This window comes from Copadichromis virginalis, linkage group LG20 (assembly GCF_057382275.1).
Source record: "Copadichromis virginalis isolate Kocher_CV1m ecotype Utaka linkage group LG20, C_Virginalis_male_GT1.1, whole genome shotgun sequence".
NCBI lineage: Eukaryota > Metazoa > Chordata > Actinopteri > Cichliformes > Cichlidae > Copadichromis > Copadichromis virginalis.
Genome location: NC_140637.1, coordinates 5,053,773 through 5,070,625, shown reverse-complemented (window position 1 = coordinate 5,070,625; position 16,853 = coordinate 5,053,773). Strand labels below are relative to the sequence as shown.

The 16,853-nt window shown below is 40.6% G+C and overlaps 2 protein-coding genes and 1 long non-coding RNA gene across 3 annotated transcripts in view; 1 reads left to right on the top strand and 2 right to left on the bottom strand.

Moving 5' to 3' along the window:
* Window positions 1–3,716, top strand: part of LOC146684113 (uncharacterized) — a 30,503-nt gene extending 26,787 nt beyond the window's left edge. The window contains exons 3-4 of the long non-coding RNA XR_014917043.1: window positions 3,280–3,445; window positions 3,656–3,716. This is a non-coding gene — a long non-coding RNA (uncharacterized LOC146684113). The remainder of the gene's footprint in view (window positions 1–3,279; window positions 3,446–3,655) is intronic.
* On the bottom strand, window positions 983–13,129 carry tmem201 (transmembrane protein 201). Its single transcript, XM_085442802.1, has 11 exons — window positions 12,936–13,129; window positions 12,395–12,515; window positions 12,106–12,300; window positions 11,839–12,018; window positions 10,614–10,978; window positions 10,322–10,522; window positions 4,884–5,086; window positions 4,056–4,118; window positions 3,639–3,929; window positions 3,301–3,429; window positions 983–2,824 (listed from the first exon to the last, which is right to left on the bottom strand). The coding sequence occupies exons 1-11, from the start codon at window positions 13,061–13,063 to the stop codon at window positions 2,727–2,729; spliced, it is 1,974 nt and encodes a 657-aa protein (XP_085298928.1). The 5' UTR covers window positions 13,064–13,129; the 3' UTR covers window positions 983–2,726.
* A 595-nt stretch (window positions 13,130–13,724) lies between these two features.
* On the bottom strand, window positions 13,725–15,248 carry foxl2l (forkhead box L2-like). The gene has a single exon (XM_085442803.1). It carries the CDS (start codon window positions 15,123–15,125, stop codon window positions 14,319–14,321), a length of 807 nt encoding a protein of 268 aa, XP_085298929.1. The 5' UTR covers window positions 15,126–15,248; the 3' UTR covers window positions 13,725–14,318.
* Between the last annotated feature and the right edge of the window lie 1,605 nt (window positions 15,249–16,853).

The following is a 16,853-nucleotide window of genomic DNA, read 5'->3' as shown; positions in this document are numbered from 1 at the left end:
AGCGCAAACATAATTCATGTTGTTATTATGTGCAAGTTATTTTAGAAAGAGTCATAAAGTTACCCATGATAGGTCAGAAAGATATAATGGCATGATTTATGGTATTATTTGGTCATAAATAATTATTTTTTATACCTAAAGCCTTTTTAGAACTAATAAAAAGAAAATGTTCTGATGAAAAGAAGTATATAGTGGCTCTATAATGTAAGGGTACACACACATTTACCTTAAAAACAAAAGATCCCAACCCATCATGGTTATAGTGGAGTGAATTTGTGGCTATAAAAATCGAAGTTTCCCTCCTACAAGACTTTCCTTCACCCTTGACCGCTGCCTGCAGTCCACTTACAGTTAATCTCTCATCAGCTGTGTAAATTCAGCTTTTCATTGCCATAGCAACCCTTAAAGATAATCATATGTTTTAACACTTCAGTGCAAGCTTCAGTTTGCTGAGGCAGGCCAGAGATCAGAATATTTAAAGACTCAGACAATGCCTAACGGTGCCAGAAGGGGGCGAGCTTAAGGTAGGCTAAGGCACAACATTTGGAAGCACACTGAACACAAGTTTCAATCACTTTCATGGCCCCATGTGTATAAAATGGAGCAGCTAGGTATGCAGAATATTTTCTCAAACTGTAGAGAGGTTTGGAGATGCCCCTTCCTGTTCCAACATGACCGCCATCACTGCACAAAGCAAGGTCTATAAAGACACAGATGAGCAAGTCTGGCTTGACTGGCCTGACCCCAACCCGACACAACACCTTTGAGTTGAATTGACGTGAAGGCAGCGAGCCGGGTTTTCTCATCCAACGTCAAAAATCCCTATAACACACTCCTGAACTTTATGGAAAGCTTTTCCTATGGATTGAGAATGGCACTTCACTCAAGTTCATATGTGTGTGTGTGAAGGCAGATGAGCTAATATCTTTTGGCAATATTTTGTAACATCTGTTTTGATAGAGCAGGTGTAATTACACAGAGGTAATTAGGGAAAGAATTTTATTTATTTATTTAAAAAAAAAAAAAAAAAAAAAAAAAGCACAGGTCCACATGAAACCACTGTTGTTCCACAATTACAGATCAAACGTGTTGCTTAGTACAAGGGAATAACAACTAGACAACCTCTGATTTTAAAAACTGATGACGTAGGCTGCGAAACAAAACAGTTAAGTTCAAATACATGTTCAAACAAACTGACTTTCAAGTGAATAAAAATAATGATAGCTTGTCCATTCCAGAGAAAATTAACTGGGATTTAAGAAAGCATCAAGATTTTAGCACATTTCATACTTTTTCAATGACTGAGTCAATTTAGAGTCAGGAAAAAAAAAAAAAAAGTCAAGCACAAATATCTGCATACAACACTGAATGATTAAAATGAACACTACAAATCATTAGAAAGCCGTCCATTGATAGTTTTCTACAACTATTGCCAGACAAATGTAATAATTTATAACTTTGGTTCAAAGTAACTTTGCATAAACCAATAAGTAAACTTAATATTGCAACAAAGTCAAATTACTCACTTAATAAGTCAATAATCACCTGAACAGAACAAAATCTTTCCAAATTTCATACGACTTTTGTTTTGCATCACATGCAAAAGAAACACAAACCTATTTAATTGCAGCTTGCGAGTCTAAAAATGCACAAGTTTTCTGAGAATCGGTTGATTAACATGCACACAAATAACAATCAAACATCCGTGCTCTCAATTTCAAACAATTTTTAAATCACGTAAAGTAGAACACGTCCGCCAATTCAGAAAAACAAGTGCAAAAATATTTCCAATCTGTAATAACGTACATGCTTGACTATGAGTAATAACAAAAGTAACGTATAAATTAGTTCACAGCTGAGTTGGCAGGAAAACTTCCCTCTCTGCGGCTTGCTTGTGCAGACAGAGAGACAGCAAACATAATTTCTTCCATATACTGGAAATGTTTTATTTTTATTTTTAAACCACACTTGACCTTAGGAGCTGTCACACTTACAAACTTGCTTATGAACAGCTTTACAGTAAGAAAGAACCGAAACTGAATCGCTTTGGTGAGAACCCTTTTTGTAGTGAACTGCTGAGAAATGTTTATGAGATGGAAATGTTAGGAATTATTTTGACCCTAAATAGGCCAACAATAACGGAGCACCACTTTTTACTTTCCTCAGCTGACATGTAATGGCACCAGTACAAATACCAATAAAACAAAACCTAAACCACAAGAAAACATGTCGCTTAACATTTACCAGTTTCTGGCTGCTGTAGTGATCCAGCGATGTTCAGTTGAGGGAGGTAATGCACTCGGTCAGTGTAAGTAGGTAAGACGCGACTTTGTGCCCAAGCAGTGTCGACTGAACAGTACATGTTTATTGCACAATTCACAGCGCAGGTTTTAAAAAGCCATCAGTGCAATTTCATCTTTTTTTTGTTTTTTGCCCCTTCTTATCATTTGCACCTGTCTTTGTGTAAGAGGAGCAGTGATCAAAAGGCAAAAACAAAACCCATTTCATGTTTGAGCACTAATGACTCACAAATATAAGATCTGATTTTACTGCACAGTTCTTCTGACATCTGCAATTTGCATCGGCAAACAGTAGGTAAAGCACCAGAGAGGTGATATTTTCTTGCACTACTGTATGTCCTCTCGTTGCGCAGGAACAACAGGTTAGTCAAGGGGCCAGAGGCACACTTGCTCTGTACGGGGCAGCAGCAGCAGCTCTGTCGACACTCATCTCCAGTTGTTGTACATGTAGAGGCAGCCGAAGAACAGGTTGGCAGTCAGGCTTGCAAACAGAAGCCCCGGCCATATGAGACGCTTCGCAAAATCTGGAGAGAAAAGGCAAACGTGAGCCATGAGCCCTATCATCAAACCACCTCATCTGGTTTTACATTTTGTGTCTGCGTCACAAAATACTTTCCCCCCTCCTTTAAATCAGAACAAATAGAGAAGAAGTTACAGAAACTACAATCAAGTTCATTGAATTGATTTTAATGAAGCAAAGACCCACAGGTAGCTGTGTGGTAGCAGTGTTCTTAATATTCTGTCCCTCATACATGGGATGCTGCATTAGTTCCCGTCACTTAAACTGAAATTGCTTTAAGAGGAAATCTGTTTGCAGTCACTGTAGAGATCTACAGAGATCAAAAGCAGCTTCAAATGATACACACAGACATTCTCATGTATCAGCCCAAGCAGACTGAAATCTTTTAAAACCCAGTTAGCCAACAGGCATGATACAAATATAAAATTTTCTGACATAGATACATCCATCTCCCTGCAGGGTTGAAATCAAACTGCTTACCTTTTGGAGAACGCCTGCCCTCTGGACACTGAGTTGTAGTACCGACCAGGCAAGCAGAAGAACCTGAGGAGCTGCTTCGCTTCTCTTCCTCTTCAATCACACTATCGTCTCTTAACAAGGAGCTCAAATCTGCAAGGCCAATCAGGTAAAATCATTAAACCACAAACCAAACCATCTAAACATGTTCACAAGTCGATTTGTTTCATTGTGTGGTGGATTTGCCCCCCCCAAAAAAAGTTTATATTGCCACCTGGTGGTAGTTTCAGGAATAACAGACAAACAAAATAAGAAATATTGCCAGAAGTCTTCCTATAACAGTCAGCCTTATGTATACTTGCCATTTTGACTTTGAAAGGGTGACACATCGGGTGAAAAGCAGCCGCTGTAAACCGAAGGGGTCGGCTCAGACAGGAGATGTGATGGAGACGCAGGTGGGAACATGAGCGTGGGTTCTGGCTCTGCTGAGAAAAGCCGGAGTCTCTGGCCACCAATGTTGAGACGAGCAGGGCTGATGAGGGGACGCCGTTGTCTGGCAGAACCTGAACTGGATGTAACAGAACCAGCTACCGAAGGAGCTGGGGAGGGACCCGGGGATGATGGGCGGCTCCCAGACTTGAGCGAAAAGTAGTCTGTGCCAAAAAAGAGAGCGGTGAAAAATGTTTTCACTAAGCAACGTCTTAGTGAAAAAAGCACCGAGCTGTTGCTTACAATGAAAAACTGAACAGAGGTCACAGAATCGCCAGGACTTTCAATACCTGAAGATTGTGAATCTTTGTACTGTGAGGCTGGTCTGCTTCCACTAAACAGGTAACCAGAATCTGAAAATTAAAAAATAAATAAATGAATAAAACTTTTCACCACAAACTGATGTTTTCACTTAAATCTGCATCAGCATTTCTCATAAACCTAAAACTACACAACTTCATGCTGAGACTCAGGTTTTAGTTTATCACATTCAAAGAAAAATTGATAGTCTTCACACTAAAAATCCACAATATTAGTAAATAATTAGTGACAAATCTGTCAGATTAAGCAGCTGCAAATGGGCCGCCTACTGTAGGACCACGACTGCTCCTAAAACATACGCTTTACACTGCAAACACACATTTTTTAATTTTTGCATTTTAAATAAAATTGAGAAATTTAAGCACAGATGTGCCAGAGATTTCTGAAAAATCCTGTCTCCATTGCATAGTGTCTAAAAAAATAATGTATATTTATGCAAACACTTCAGCATAAATGACCTCTTAGTAAGAAATGCAAATACTGTAGATACGTTTGTGTAAACAGAGGCAATATTTCAGCTGATATTCCATAAAAACTGAGCTACGTAATTAGAAACCTCATGAGCATGCAAAGTGCTACAGTGTAACTGACTGTAAAAACAAACAATTCCAAATACTAAACCCAACCTACACCTGAAGCTACTTGATTAATTTGCACAGATGTGTCGGTTCCCTTTGCTGAAATGTTATTTTTTGAGCCGTTAGACCACAGATAAACGTCAACAAGCAATTAGAAGGATTACACAGAAATATCTGTCAGCACGAGCACAAACTGAAAGGGAAAACATCCCGCGCTACCTGTCCTGGTGAGGGAGGGCATGGTGCCGAGGCACAGGGCTCTGTTGAGACGCCCGGGCAGAGAGGAGGGGGAAGCCTTCCGCTCGTGACGACCGTGGTGGCGGTTGATGAGCTGGGAGAGGTTAGGGGGCGGAGTGGGGATGAAAGTGTCCGCCACATCGGTGGAGCTCAAAGGAGGGACTGTGGAGCTGCCTGCAAGGTATCTGCAACACAAGAGCAACAGAATGGTCTACTACCTGAAATTAAAGTTGTAACACAGCAGCAAAAACATACAAATACTTACATACAGAAAGTCTAACATAATACTTCTGAGGAGAGGAAATTGGGTACTGATAGAGCAAATAGTGTAAACACAATTAAGAATTTTACCTGCTTACCACAATTAAACATATGCTGATTTAAAGACCAAGTGCGAGAAGAAAACTGGGGACACACTTAGAAATGAGCTCTGACAACCCCTTAATGTCAGCACTAATGGAGGCAGGCTACGACAAGGCTGTCGCTGAAACGCTGCAGCAGCTGTGTGACAGCACGCAGCAGCTGACGGGGAGAGACGAGAGAAACGCTTCACACACTCATGGGTCCACACAGAGCAGCGACATAAAGCTTCTTTGTATAATCAGGTCACTTCTGATTATTTCCACTGCCTCCAAAGTTGAGTAATAAAGTTTTACAGACTGGAAAGAGACATGCAGAAGGAGACAGGATGCTGGTGGAAAAACAAGCAGAAGACAATTCCTTTTATCAGTCGTTTATTATATTCCATGTACAGCAAGCATTACCACAAAGCCTCCGAAATGGAGCACATCATTAAAAGCAAGATACCCAAATGAACCATTTAAGCACCCAAAACGCAAAGTGTTTCATCGAGCATGTTGCAGGAAACCTTTGAGCAGGGATGGAGCTCCTTTCTGAGGCTGTTACAGGATATATAAACACATCGTCGGTGATCAAACTGTGATAAACTGTAAAAAAGTATCAAGATTTCGCATAACAACGGGTCCTTTTTTAAAAAAGTACCAAGTGTTTCTCCAACAGACGCTACTAAAATATTTAGATAAACATACTTGGGATAAATAGTAACAGTAGTATAATAATGAAGTACAATAATTTGTCACATATAGTAGCTTAATTCTACAGTTAACACTTTGAACATAGTGCTTCTAGAGCTAGACACTTGACACAAAGAGGTCTACAGTCATACAGCTCATCAGGTAGAAACAGGAGTTCTCTAAAAAAAATAACACGCAGAAATAGAAACACTCAAACCAGACATTATGCAAATATCATTTAAAAAACATGCAAACCAAACGGTAAAAATACTTTCTTTCTTACCCTTAGTACACACAATGGTCCAAATACAGGGTGTAGCAAGACGAATCATTCAGTTTCAAAAGGATTTATTTATTTATCGTTTTAAATATTGGACATAAAAGCTTGTGGTAAATTTTAAACTACATGGCTGAATATAAAATTTTTTACATACAATGTTGTCCTTAATTTGGCCCCCCTCTGGACGCATGGCACATGTCCAAACGATAGTCAAACTCCCATATTTGTATGAGCATGTCTGGGGCCACTGCAGCTGCTGGTGCTACCAGCGACCGCATTAAAACCGACAAGCCCCGTCTTTTTAACGGTATGCGTTTCGGCCGCAGGATTAAAGCGCTTTGAATTCGTGATGGTTCTTTTTGATACACCCTGTACGTCACACAACTAACCAATACAGCTTGTTTTGTTCTGTGATGAACGTTACTTTTGAGTTTAAGATGCAGTTTGTCACATGCGGCAGTTCAAAAAACAAAACAAAAAAAGCCTTCAAGTCGTTAGCAATTAACGTCACAGTATAAACAGCCAGTATGACTTTTTTTTTCTTCTTTTTAAAAACTGCGGCACTATACAGCATTGCATTGTGCTTTTTTGATGTATATCAGGTGTGAAAAGTCACACAAGTTCATAACTTGATCAATCATCTACCATCTTAGACTCAAAGCATGTGAAGTCTACTACACCACAGGCGCTGGTTTGACAACATAAATCTCTCAACAGAACAGCGCAACACAGTTTAAACCCACAGTTACAACACTACAAAACTGATGAGCAATCACAATCTAAGCACCTTGTCTCCCATTATTTTGTAACACCTTCTCACATCAGAGTAAAATAAATACCCCCTACATCCAACACAAGTAAAACATAACTATGAAACTCAAACAAGTTAGATGAAATGTTAGCACGTGCACTTAAAACGGTCATTAGTGTTTATCACATATCAACTTGTTAAAATACTGGCAAAGGTAGCATTAGTTATAATGGAAGCTAATACGGTTGTGAGTGATGTAAGGTCGTCATTTTAGCTGTAAATCGCCTCATTTAGAGCTTGTGCAGGACAATTTAAGATTGATCCTGAGAAAAGACTCCAAGATGTTGCTGAGTGGAGCACCGATTAAAAATGAAAGAGGGGTGGGGCACCAGGAACTGATGCTTACACAAGATACCTCAAATGCTGAAACAAGCCAAGTACCTGTCAGGTAGTCACCTACAGGCTATTTTGAACTTGAGTTTTGAGCCCACAGCTAAAAGCATCAAAATATGACACAAAGAAGTACACATAAATACTCTCCAAAACCTTTGAACACTTTGCATATGCAGATCTTTATCATGCTGCACCATCAGAAGCCTCTGATGGGCTCTGATCATTCCTCGATGTCACAATGAGCCCAAACATACAGCCGGATACACACACACACACACAAACCTGTTCAACGGTCTGGGTATTTCAGAAACTGCTAATATACTGGGATATTCCAATATAACCATTACAGAGAATGGTGTGAAAAAGAGAAAATGCCCAGTGAGTGCCAGGTCTCTGGGTGAAAAAGCTTTGTTGAACCCCAGAAATCAGAGATCAATGACCATAATTCTTCAAGCTGATAGGAAGGGAGCAGCGACCAAAACAACAATTTGTTAAAACCAAGGTATGTAGAAGAGCATCTCTAAATGCAAAACCCACTGAACCTTGAAGCAGATGGGCTACAGCATCTCTGATCTCCAACAGCTAAGAACCGTAAACTGAGGCTACGATTCGCATGGGCTCACTTTTTTGGTACCTACTTGATCAGTATTCCAAGCGACCAGGGTTCTGAGGCGATCTGAAAATGTGATTTAAACAGACTGCATACCACTGATCAGTGGTCAGTGGTGTCACATGATGAGTCAGGAGAGAATCTCCTTCACGGAATTGAAAACCGCCATTTTTGTAACCTGGAAACAAGGGAAACGACAGAGAAACAACACCACGGTCCCAGAGCCTGACAAAAATCCACAGGCCGAGCAGCAGGTATCACATCGCCTCGACATCCACCTTTGTTATGTCGCATATAAATGATGTCATGGGATGTTCCACCGCGTTGCTATAACGACCTCAACCATATTAGCTGGTACTCTTTAGTAATGAAGAACGAGTCGTGCCAAGTCGAGTAGGAAGTAATGGAAAAAGGCCTAATACTAAATGTATTCATGATCTGCATGTTTGATTTGGCCAAGATTTTATGCTGGATGTCAATCCCTTTATGGCCAGTGTCGCCATCTTAACAGACCACGTCAAAAAATTCAAATAATCTCAAACTTGTTTCTTGAACATGACGGCGAGTTCACTGCACTCAAATGACTTCCATAGTCACCAGAGCTCAATCCAATAGAGTACCTTTGGGATGAGGTGAAACGGGAGATTGTGTGAGGTTATCATATCAATATGGACCAAAATCTCTGAGGAAAGTTTCCAGCACCTCTTAAATCTGTTTTGAAGAATTAACATGGATCTGAAGGCAAAAGGGGGTCCAACTGGTACTAGCAATCAGTAAGTAACGAAGCGACCAGTAAGAGTATCTAAAACTCAAGACAACGCAAGGAGCCCTGCTGATGAATGAATAACCACCGGAGAGAACCGATTTTAATACTGGACTCAGTGTTAAGTGAGACAAGTAACAAAGGCAATCTACAGAAGAACTGATAAGTTCTCAAAGAAGCTTTAAGAAACAAACAACCGATCTGCCAAGTACACTGAGAAACTTCATGCTACTGTCTCAAGGTGAACTAATGCCACTGCAAGGCCAAATATTGGCCAATTCTGCATGATACAGTTCAAAGAAAATGTGTATTTGCAAAAATTGCTTAAAGTCAAGATCATGCAACTTTAGACGAATACTGAATGTTCTAAAAGTAAATCAAAAGAGTACAAGGTCACAACAATAATGGAGACAGGAGAAAAACTGCAGAATTTGGGAATAACAAACTCGGGCAGCTAAATACTTAAACCATTGTAAAATAAATAAATGAATAAATAAACAAACTACAATAGTAAATGTCGATTAAAATTCGCAGATTTTGCAGGCATGCAAATTTTCTGTCAGCTAACATCACTACACATCATGCTCCACGTCACCTCCTGGTGCTGCCAAAGACATGAGGTAAAAACACCAGAACAGGCTGCATTAGAAAATATCCAACGCCAATAAAAATTGTAGGTGATGTGAAGCGATAGAGAAAGAGTGTGATTACGCAAATACCACATCTTATGTGTGGTATAAAGTGTTTACACAAATTAGTATTTCATGCAGTGAGTTGTAGTTAGAAGCCCCACAGCTTTAACAGTGTTAAACGAGTACATTCAAAACAATCTAGTAAAGTGTAAAGCAGTTAATAGTAGCTAAAACCAAAAATGTTAATAACCCAATATACTGGTTGCAAAAATGAGCTTATTTAAACATCATTTTTTTCACATATATGGTGCAGTAATAATGATGCTAAATACATAATCAGTCATTTGAATAGAGAACACCAATAGGTTGAAATGTCAGAAGGTCCTGTAAAGTTTACTTGTTAACCTTCTTAGGACTTTATAACTGATAATAATTAGAGTAAGCTTATAAATAATACCTTTATGATATTATGATTACTGAAATGTTTCCTCATTGCTTCTCTCAGTGAATAGATAAAAAACAATGACAATAACAATTATTCAAAGCAGAAGGACAAAGCACTACCATGAGGTAACAATATTATCTGATGCAAAATTGTTTTAACTGCCAAAAATTGATGCATCAAGCACCTGCTCAGCACGTGGCTGTGTGGCTGAAGGTGGGATTTGGTAAGGAGAAGGGACTAGCTTCAGGTCGTGTGCCATATCTGGAGATTATCATTCACATGTCAGAACATCACAGTCATTCTCACACAGAGCTGGAAGATTGAAGGTTTAAAAACAGACAGTGACAGAAATGAAAAGAAATGACAACATTAAAAATACACCAATAACACTTGTTAGATTGATGCTTTTTGATCCGATGCTTATGAATGCGAAGCATTCATGGAAAGACGGCATGTTTTTGTATAATCCACGGTTTCAAATACAATGTGAACAGTACTGCTCAGGTTCTGACCTTCGGTATCTGGCTCTCCGTGCGCCCAGCGGTTTACGAGTTGCCACGGCAGCAGCAAAGCTGACGAGGCAACAGAGGGAGACGCCAACAAGCTTCGTTGTGTACATCCAGCTCAAGGCATCAGTCATGTAGCTCTCGGCCATGTAGAGGCACAGGATGAAGAACCACAGGACAGAGGCTACAGCATCAATTCTCCTCAACCTGAAATGCAGCAAGATTAGTTTTTTTGTTTTAATTAAACTGGGAACTATGAACAGTCCATCCAAAGGCAAATAAAATGGTGGCTGCTTACCTTGCAGGTCCAGCTAAGAAGATACCAGTGAGACAAGTTAACAGGCCAACAGAGACTACAGCCAGCTGGTTGTCCTTCCCATGCTGCCACGCAAGCTCGGCATTTTCTATGGCCTTGTCTGGGATCAGCTCCAGGAGACTCTGCCACACAGGCGACACTCTGCTGCTGTTATCAGTGTGGGTAGACTCATTGTGGACTTGAGGCTTTGGAGGAACAACCCCACCACTTAATGTCTGCGAGCCATCAGGTGACGAAGGCTGGTCTGGCAATTCACAGAAAATTGTGGCAGCAAGGAAAGCACATATTAGGAAGGCAAGGGCCCGCAAGAGTACGACTCCCATGGGAGAGGACAGGGACTGGGCACTCTGCAGGAGGACAAAAACAAACCAAACAAAGAAAAAAAAAAAACAAAAAAAAACAGGCTCTTATTGTGACATTTTCACAGCATACTGAAATTAATAGCATACAATGTCAACATAGTGTTAATAAAGTCTACAACAGGGGTCTGAATGCCAATTAAACGAACTGAAAGCACTGTTAGTTATAGTTCAGTGCTTTACCAAGAAACGGGTAACAGGACTGCACCACATTAATGAATCACTAGTGTGAATAAGAAAGTCAAAGTTTAATGCACTCCATTAAAGCCACAGCAGTGGTTAAATATCGTTCACTCGTATCCTCACACAACCTGAAATTAGACATGACGCCTAATGTCACAGATCACACTGGAGCAGAAGCGGTAACAATTGATTAATCACTTTAAACGCTGAAAAGCAGGACTTGACTGTGTCAAAGCGCTAATCCTTATCAGCAGACCCATGAAAACAAGAAACCTGTTGATCGCTTCACTGTTTGAACACTTGCCTATTTTGTTTGAGTAGGTCAAAGAGGATCCGAATGCACACTAAATAGCTACTGATAAGGCATTATGTCATTAGGTGTAACAACAAAGAGCAAAAGGATGAAAGTTTCCCTCTTACATTTCAAGATGAACAAATTATGTTAAACATGAAAAAGCAACAAGATGGTATCACAGAAAAAAAGTTAAAATTAAGGCAGTTTCCTGCTCGTCTCAGCTAAAATAATCATGTTATTTAGTATCTGGCTAAAGGTCAAACACCCTGCATGCTACAGCATTTGGTCATTTAGTGTCTTTTATGTGTGATTTTTTTTTATTAAATAATTCACAATATTGCCTGATTGGGTGAGATTGGGTTGCACTGACCTTTACAAAGCCCATGTCTGACTCCCGGGTGCGCCGCAGCTGATTATTAAGAAGCACCGTACGAAGCTGGCGGTTCTGATATTTAATGTAGTACTCCACTGCTGTCTGACATGGCCTGCATAACTTATAAGTCTGCTCCAGGTGATGCTTGTAGGCTTCAATTTCCTCATCGTAGTTCTCCTACGGGAGAAAGAAACGGCATTTGGTGTTATTCTTCAGAACAGCATGTTGGGCAATACTATGATGTGACAGAAACAAAGTGCATACATCATCCCTCGGGATATATGAGGCCAACTGTTTGATCTTTGCAGACTGGTTGTTATTACACTTCCGGCAAAGCAGCATCTGACAGTTGACCCACTGCAGAGTCTTAGGTGTCTCCGATGAAGGAAGGCTTCCAGATATGCCATGATTTAGATGCTCCATGTACTGAGCAGGAATGGGCTTGTTGTAGTCCCCATTCTGAAAACACAGACAGTTTTAAAAAAATGTATATGCGTTAGAGAAAAAGAATTACCACACTTAAGAAACAAGTTACATAGTGTATAACACTTACCTCCTGGAAGCCATTGTACTGGTCACAATTGGGGCAATCCCAGCAGTTCCTGTTCCCATAGGGCACAACTGTGTTCTGATTACAGAACCAGCAGTTAACACTTGCATGGGTGGGCTTCTTTCTGTAAGCAACAAGGTAAATCCAGCGTGTTATTCAGTGGCAACCGCTGCTGTTCAGTTATGCAAAAATACTTAACCTAGCCTGAGACATCTGAATATGCCCATTGTATTGATGTCACGTGACATAAATACTAACTGTAAACATCAAACGGGGTTAGCTAAAGTTGGACTCACAAAACTGCAAAGCATCAAGTTAGTTAGCGGCACAGCTGCTCTTAAAGTGAGCGCCCGGGCTAGCGTAAATACACAGATCTCTCCAGAGGAGCAATAGGAGCAGGACAGGAAGCACTATTTCTTTAATGTCACAATTAAAAAAATCAACTGGTGTGTTTCTTTTATTCCACACACATTAACTTGTGCTAGCGTGAATGTAGCGTTAGCTACAAACACACCGCCGCGGTGCCAGAAGTCGGAGAAGTTACCTGGTGGCAATTTTATATATGAGCGCTCCGCCGGCGACAAACGCCGTAGCTCCGACTCCGCTGTACATTAATTCGGGGTATTCCAGCAGAAGCTTGCTAAGCGTCTCCATCTTTTTTCGCAAAAACATTAAACGTAGTGTTTTAAGATTGCAAAACACGGCGCGAGCGCGCACGCGGCAAACGATTCCTTTTGTTCACGCCCCTGTAACGGAAACGGAAAGTACGTCAATACCTGGACGCATTCCAATAGGGTTCATTAAATCCTTGCTGTCCACTCTAACGCTTACGATGCTGCTTTTCATTTGCGCCCAATAACACATTTTGGTGGCGGTGTTTATTAAAGTAAAACAAATTAAAAATGAAAGAAACTAAGCATGTTTTTCCTCGACGGTAAGTAAATAGCTGTGCAGAGGATACATGCTATGATCTTGTTGGAATGCGGGACAGGGTATTAACCCAGATTAAAAAGCGTGTTCGGGACATAAAACTTTATTAACTGTTATTGTTATTGGCTTCCGAACTTTTCTTAGAAATATCAGGTTTTCCTATATTTCCTCAGTATCAAAGTACTTCCGCTTGAAAAAGTTTCCATCACTTTACACAAGTAAAAACCTTCAATACTTAGAAACAGTTTAAACAAAGCATACAGGTCTGTGAAATATTACAGCTAATATCCATTTTAAAACCTGCATTTTCAGGTAGCCTCGCTTAAAATGTATCAAGTCTTCTACAATAATCATCATCATCATCATTAATAAATGAATAATAATGATAACAAATTGGAGAGGGTGAAGTTTCTGATGCAAAAATAACTTTATTTGAACAAACGTGATGTATTTTACATCAAACAAACATTCACAATCGAATGAGAAAACGGGTCAGTGCTTGAATGTCATTCATCTTTTATAGCAGCTCACACATTTGGATAAATCCGGAGAAAACAAATAAATAACGTTACAGCAAACGTACAGGCCTATATTATATACCAATATAAAAAAACAGAGAAAAAGAACAAAAGTTTGCTTATTTGTAAGCCTATAACCCGCAGTAAAAAAAAAATTACAAAATAAAAATGCAAACCTCAAACCTCAGACCCTTAGATCAGCTGTCTTCCTGCCGTTCACACTTGATGGGGGCAAGTTTGAAATAAAATCACATGGTATATGGTAGACCTGCCGTCTGTAATTCTTACAAAAACCCAAACTTTATAAAAACTGTACAAAATCTATACAAACAAAATCATCAACAGCATTATTTATAACAGACATATGAAACTGCCAAACTAAACCAAGTACCTGACAAACCAGTGACAGCCGAACTGAAATGGTGAGAGGCGAACTCAGATGTGAACTTGCCATCAAAGCACAAAATAACTCAAAAGTCCTACTGGTCCATTAAATAAGCCAGGGCTGGGTCCGCTGGCCTGCCGTAGGAGGTGAACTGCTGGTAGCTGCAAGCCACGGAAACGGTGCCTCCATCCGGGCTCATCGGTTGGGTCACCCCGCCGTAAGGATACCCGTTGTGGGGGACCAGCACGGGCGGGTGGCGGCGGTAAGCGCCGTAGTGAGGATGGTGAAAGTGGGGAGGAGGGGTGCAGTAGGAGGTCATGGAGGTGCCCGGGGACACGCTGCGGCTGTGTCCCGTGCTGACCGTAGCTGACGCATATCCCGTCGGTGGGGTCGAGCCGGGCTGGCACATGCTCCAGGAGCTGCTCACGTAAGGCTGCAGGTAGAGCGACTCAGAGTACTCCACTGGATTCCCGCCCAGGTAAGGCACACTCGGGGGTCTGTAGGGTCTCCGCACCCTCCTCCGCCGTCGGTAGTTTCCCTTCTCAAACATGTCCTGAAATGCGGGGTCCAGCATCCAGTAGTTGCCCTTTCTGTCCCCTCCGCTGTCCCTGGGCACCTTGACGAAGCACTCGTTGAGAGACAAATTGTGTCTTATGCTGTTTTGCCAACCTTTCTTGTTCCTCTCGTAGTAGGGGAACTTGGACACTATATACTGATAGATCCCGCTCAGAGTCTGTCTCTTGTTCTCGCTGTCCTTGATGGCCATGGCGATGAGAGCCACGTATGAATACGGCGGCTTCTCCAGCTGTCCGGTCTCCTGCGCACCTTTAGGCTCACAAGGGGGCGAGTTTGAGCCGATGTCCAGAATCTGCGCACCTTGGGGGGACTTCTCTGCATCCATGACTCAGGTAAGCTATCGGTTTGTTTGTGGGTCCGGCTGCGACTGCTATCTGCCCGGTAAGCAAGGCAGCTCTATGATTGTGTCTGCAGGTGCAAACGGACACATACACACACTCCTCCCACAGGTACCGCGCAGCTGTTGTTGCCAGCTTTGATCTCACCGGGTTTCTCACACTGTTTATGCCATTGTGTGTGAAACCGTGGAGGCTGTTTAGGTTGAAGCAGGGGTCAAGAGGCTGTGTTTTAACTTCAGTCAAAAATATTCCCCCTTTTGAAGCAGGGCGATCAAAGACTTATTTAGGTGTACTGAGTTTACGTGAGTGACAAGTAATGTTCTAACACACAGCAATCCTAAAATCTTATCTACATCTGATCTCCACGACCTTAGGAAAGGCAACAGGTGGGAAAACATATGTAATATTAAACTGTAGATTTGATCTTCCCTAAACTAACAACTCAAGAAAGCTGTTTATATATGACATTTTGCTAAAAGCAATGCTCTTCACATAGTTTTACTATTTTATTTGAACTTGTCGAAGACGTTAAAGCATGCTGCACAATAATGACAAAATGTACTATTAAAATAAGTCTTAACAGCAGCACAAACGTGCACACATTTGCATTGATCTGTGATCTGTTACAGTCAGCTGCCTTTTTACAGTTTTACACATTGTTTCAGCTCTGAGACACGTGGTGGTTGGGGCTTTCCAGCTCCTAATGTTGCTACAAGCACAGAGGTACTAGCAGCACAGGTATCAGAGCTCAGCATACCACCCACATACAGTGAGGCATGAACAGCAGGCCTGTCTGTCCGCTGAGGACAGTAGATAATGATCACCTACTCTCACCAGACAGTCTGTCTCCCCTGAACTGATAGGGAAACACTGATCTCAATAGGAGAGCAACCAGTGGAAAGAAAACTAGTATGTGTTTGCAGAGGATTTGAGGGTATTTCAGTTGGCTTCTGTTGTTACTGTAAATCTATTAATATTTAATGAATGGTGCTTTCACCATTATATTTGTTTAATAAAGTTAAGTACACTCATATAATATTTTGATTATTTATACTGTCTAAAATGTGCTTTTAACTCTCATAGTGCATATAAACACAACACATCTGAAGTTTTCTATTAAAAGTTATGAAAATATGTATTACACTGAGCAAGTCTGCAGGTCAGGGCACCATATACTGTAAACGACATTTTGCACCAGATAGTTTGCATGTATGTGATCGAATATGAGTGCAATCGATTGTTTTCTGTGCAATGGTCCACACTTATTTTTTAATAGTTTACTTGGAAAATGTTAAAAAGGTGCAGTGATTTATTTAATCATGTGAAAACATACATGGAAATACAGTTTCAAAGGGGGAAAAACAGAGTTTGTATATATTTCTAAAAAGCATTCAACAAAGTCTGAACTCTCTTAGGAAAGATTTCTTGTAATTTCTTGATGTACTCTAAATAAGTAGTTCTCCAGGTTTCTTAAGGGATATTTCATTAGTTCTCTTCTTTGTTCTGTTCTCTGTTGGGATGATTCCACATTGCTTTAATAATTTTGAGGTTTGATAGACTTCTGTTGTGTTTTTGAACCAGGTTTGCTTTAACTGCAGTGGCAATGACTTTGGGGTAATTTCGGGGCTGAAATATGAGGTCGATATCGATCAGAGGCTTTTGAGATAGTACTGCATGGTGCATCAAAATCTGACTTTTCTTCATTTATATTTTCA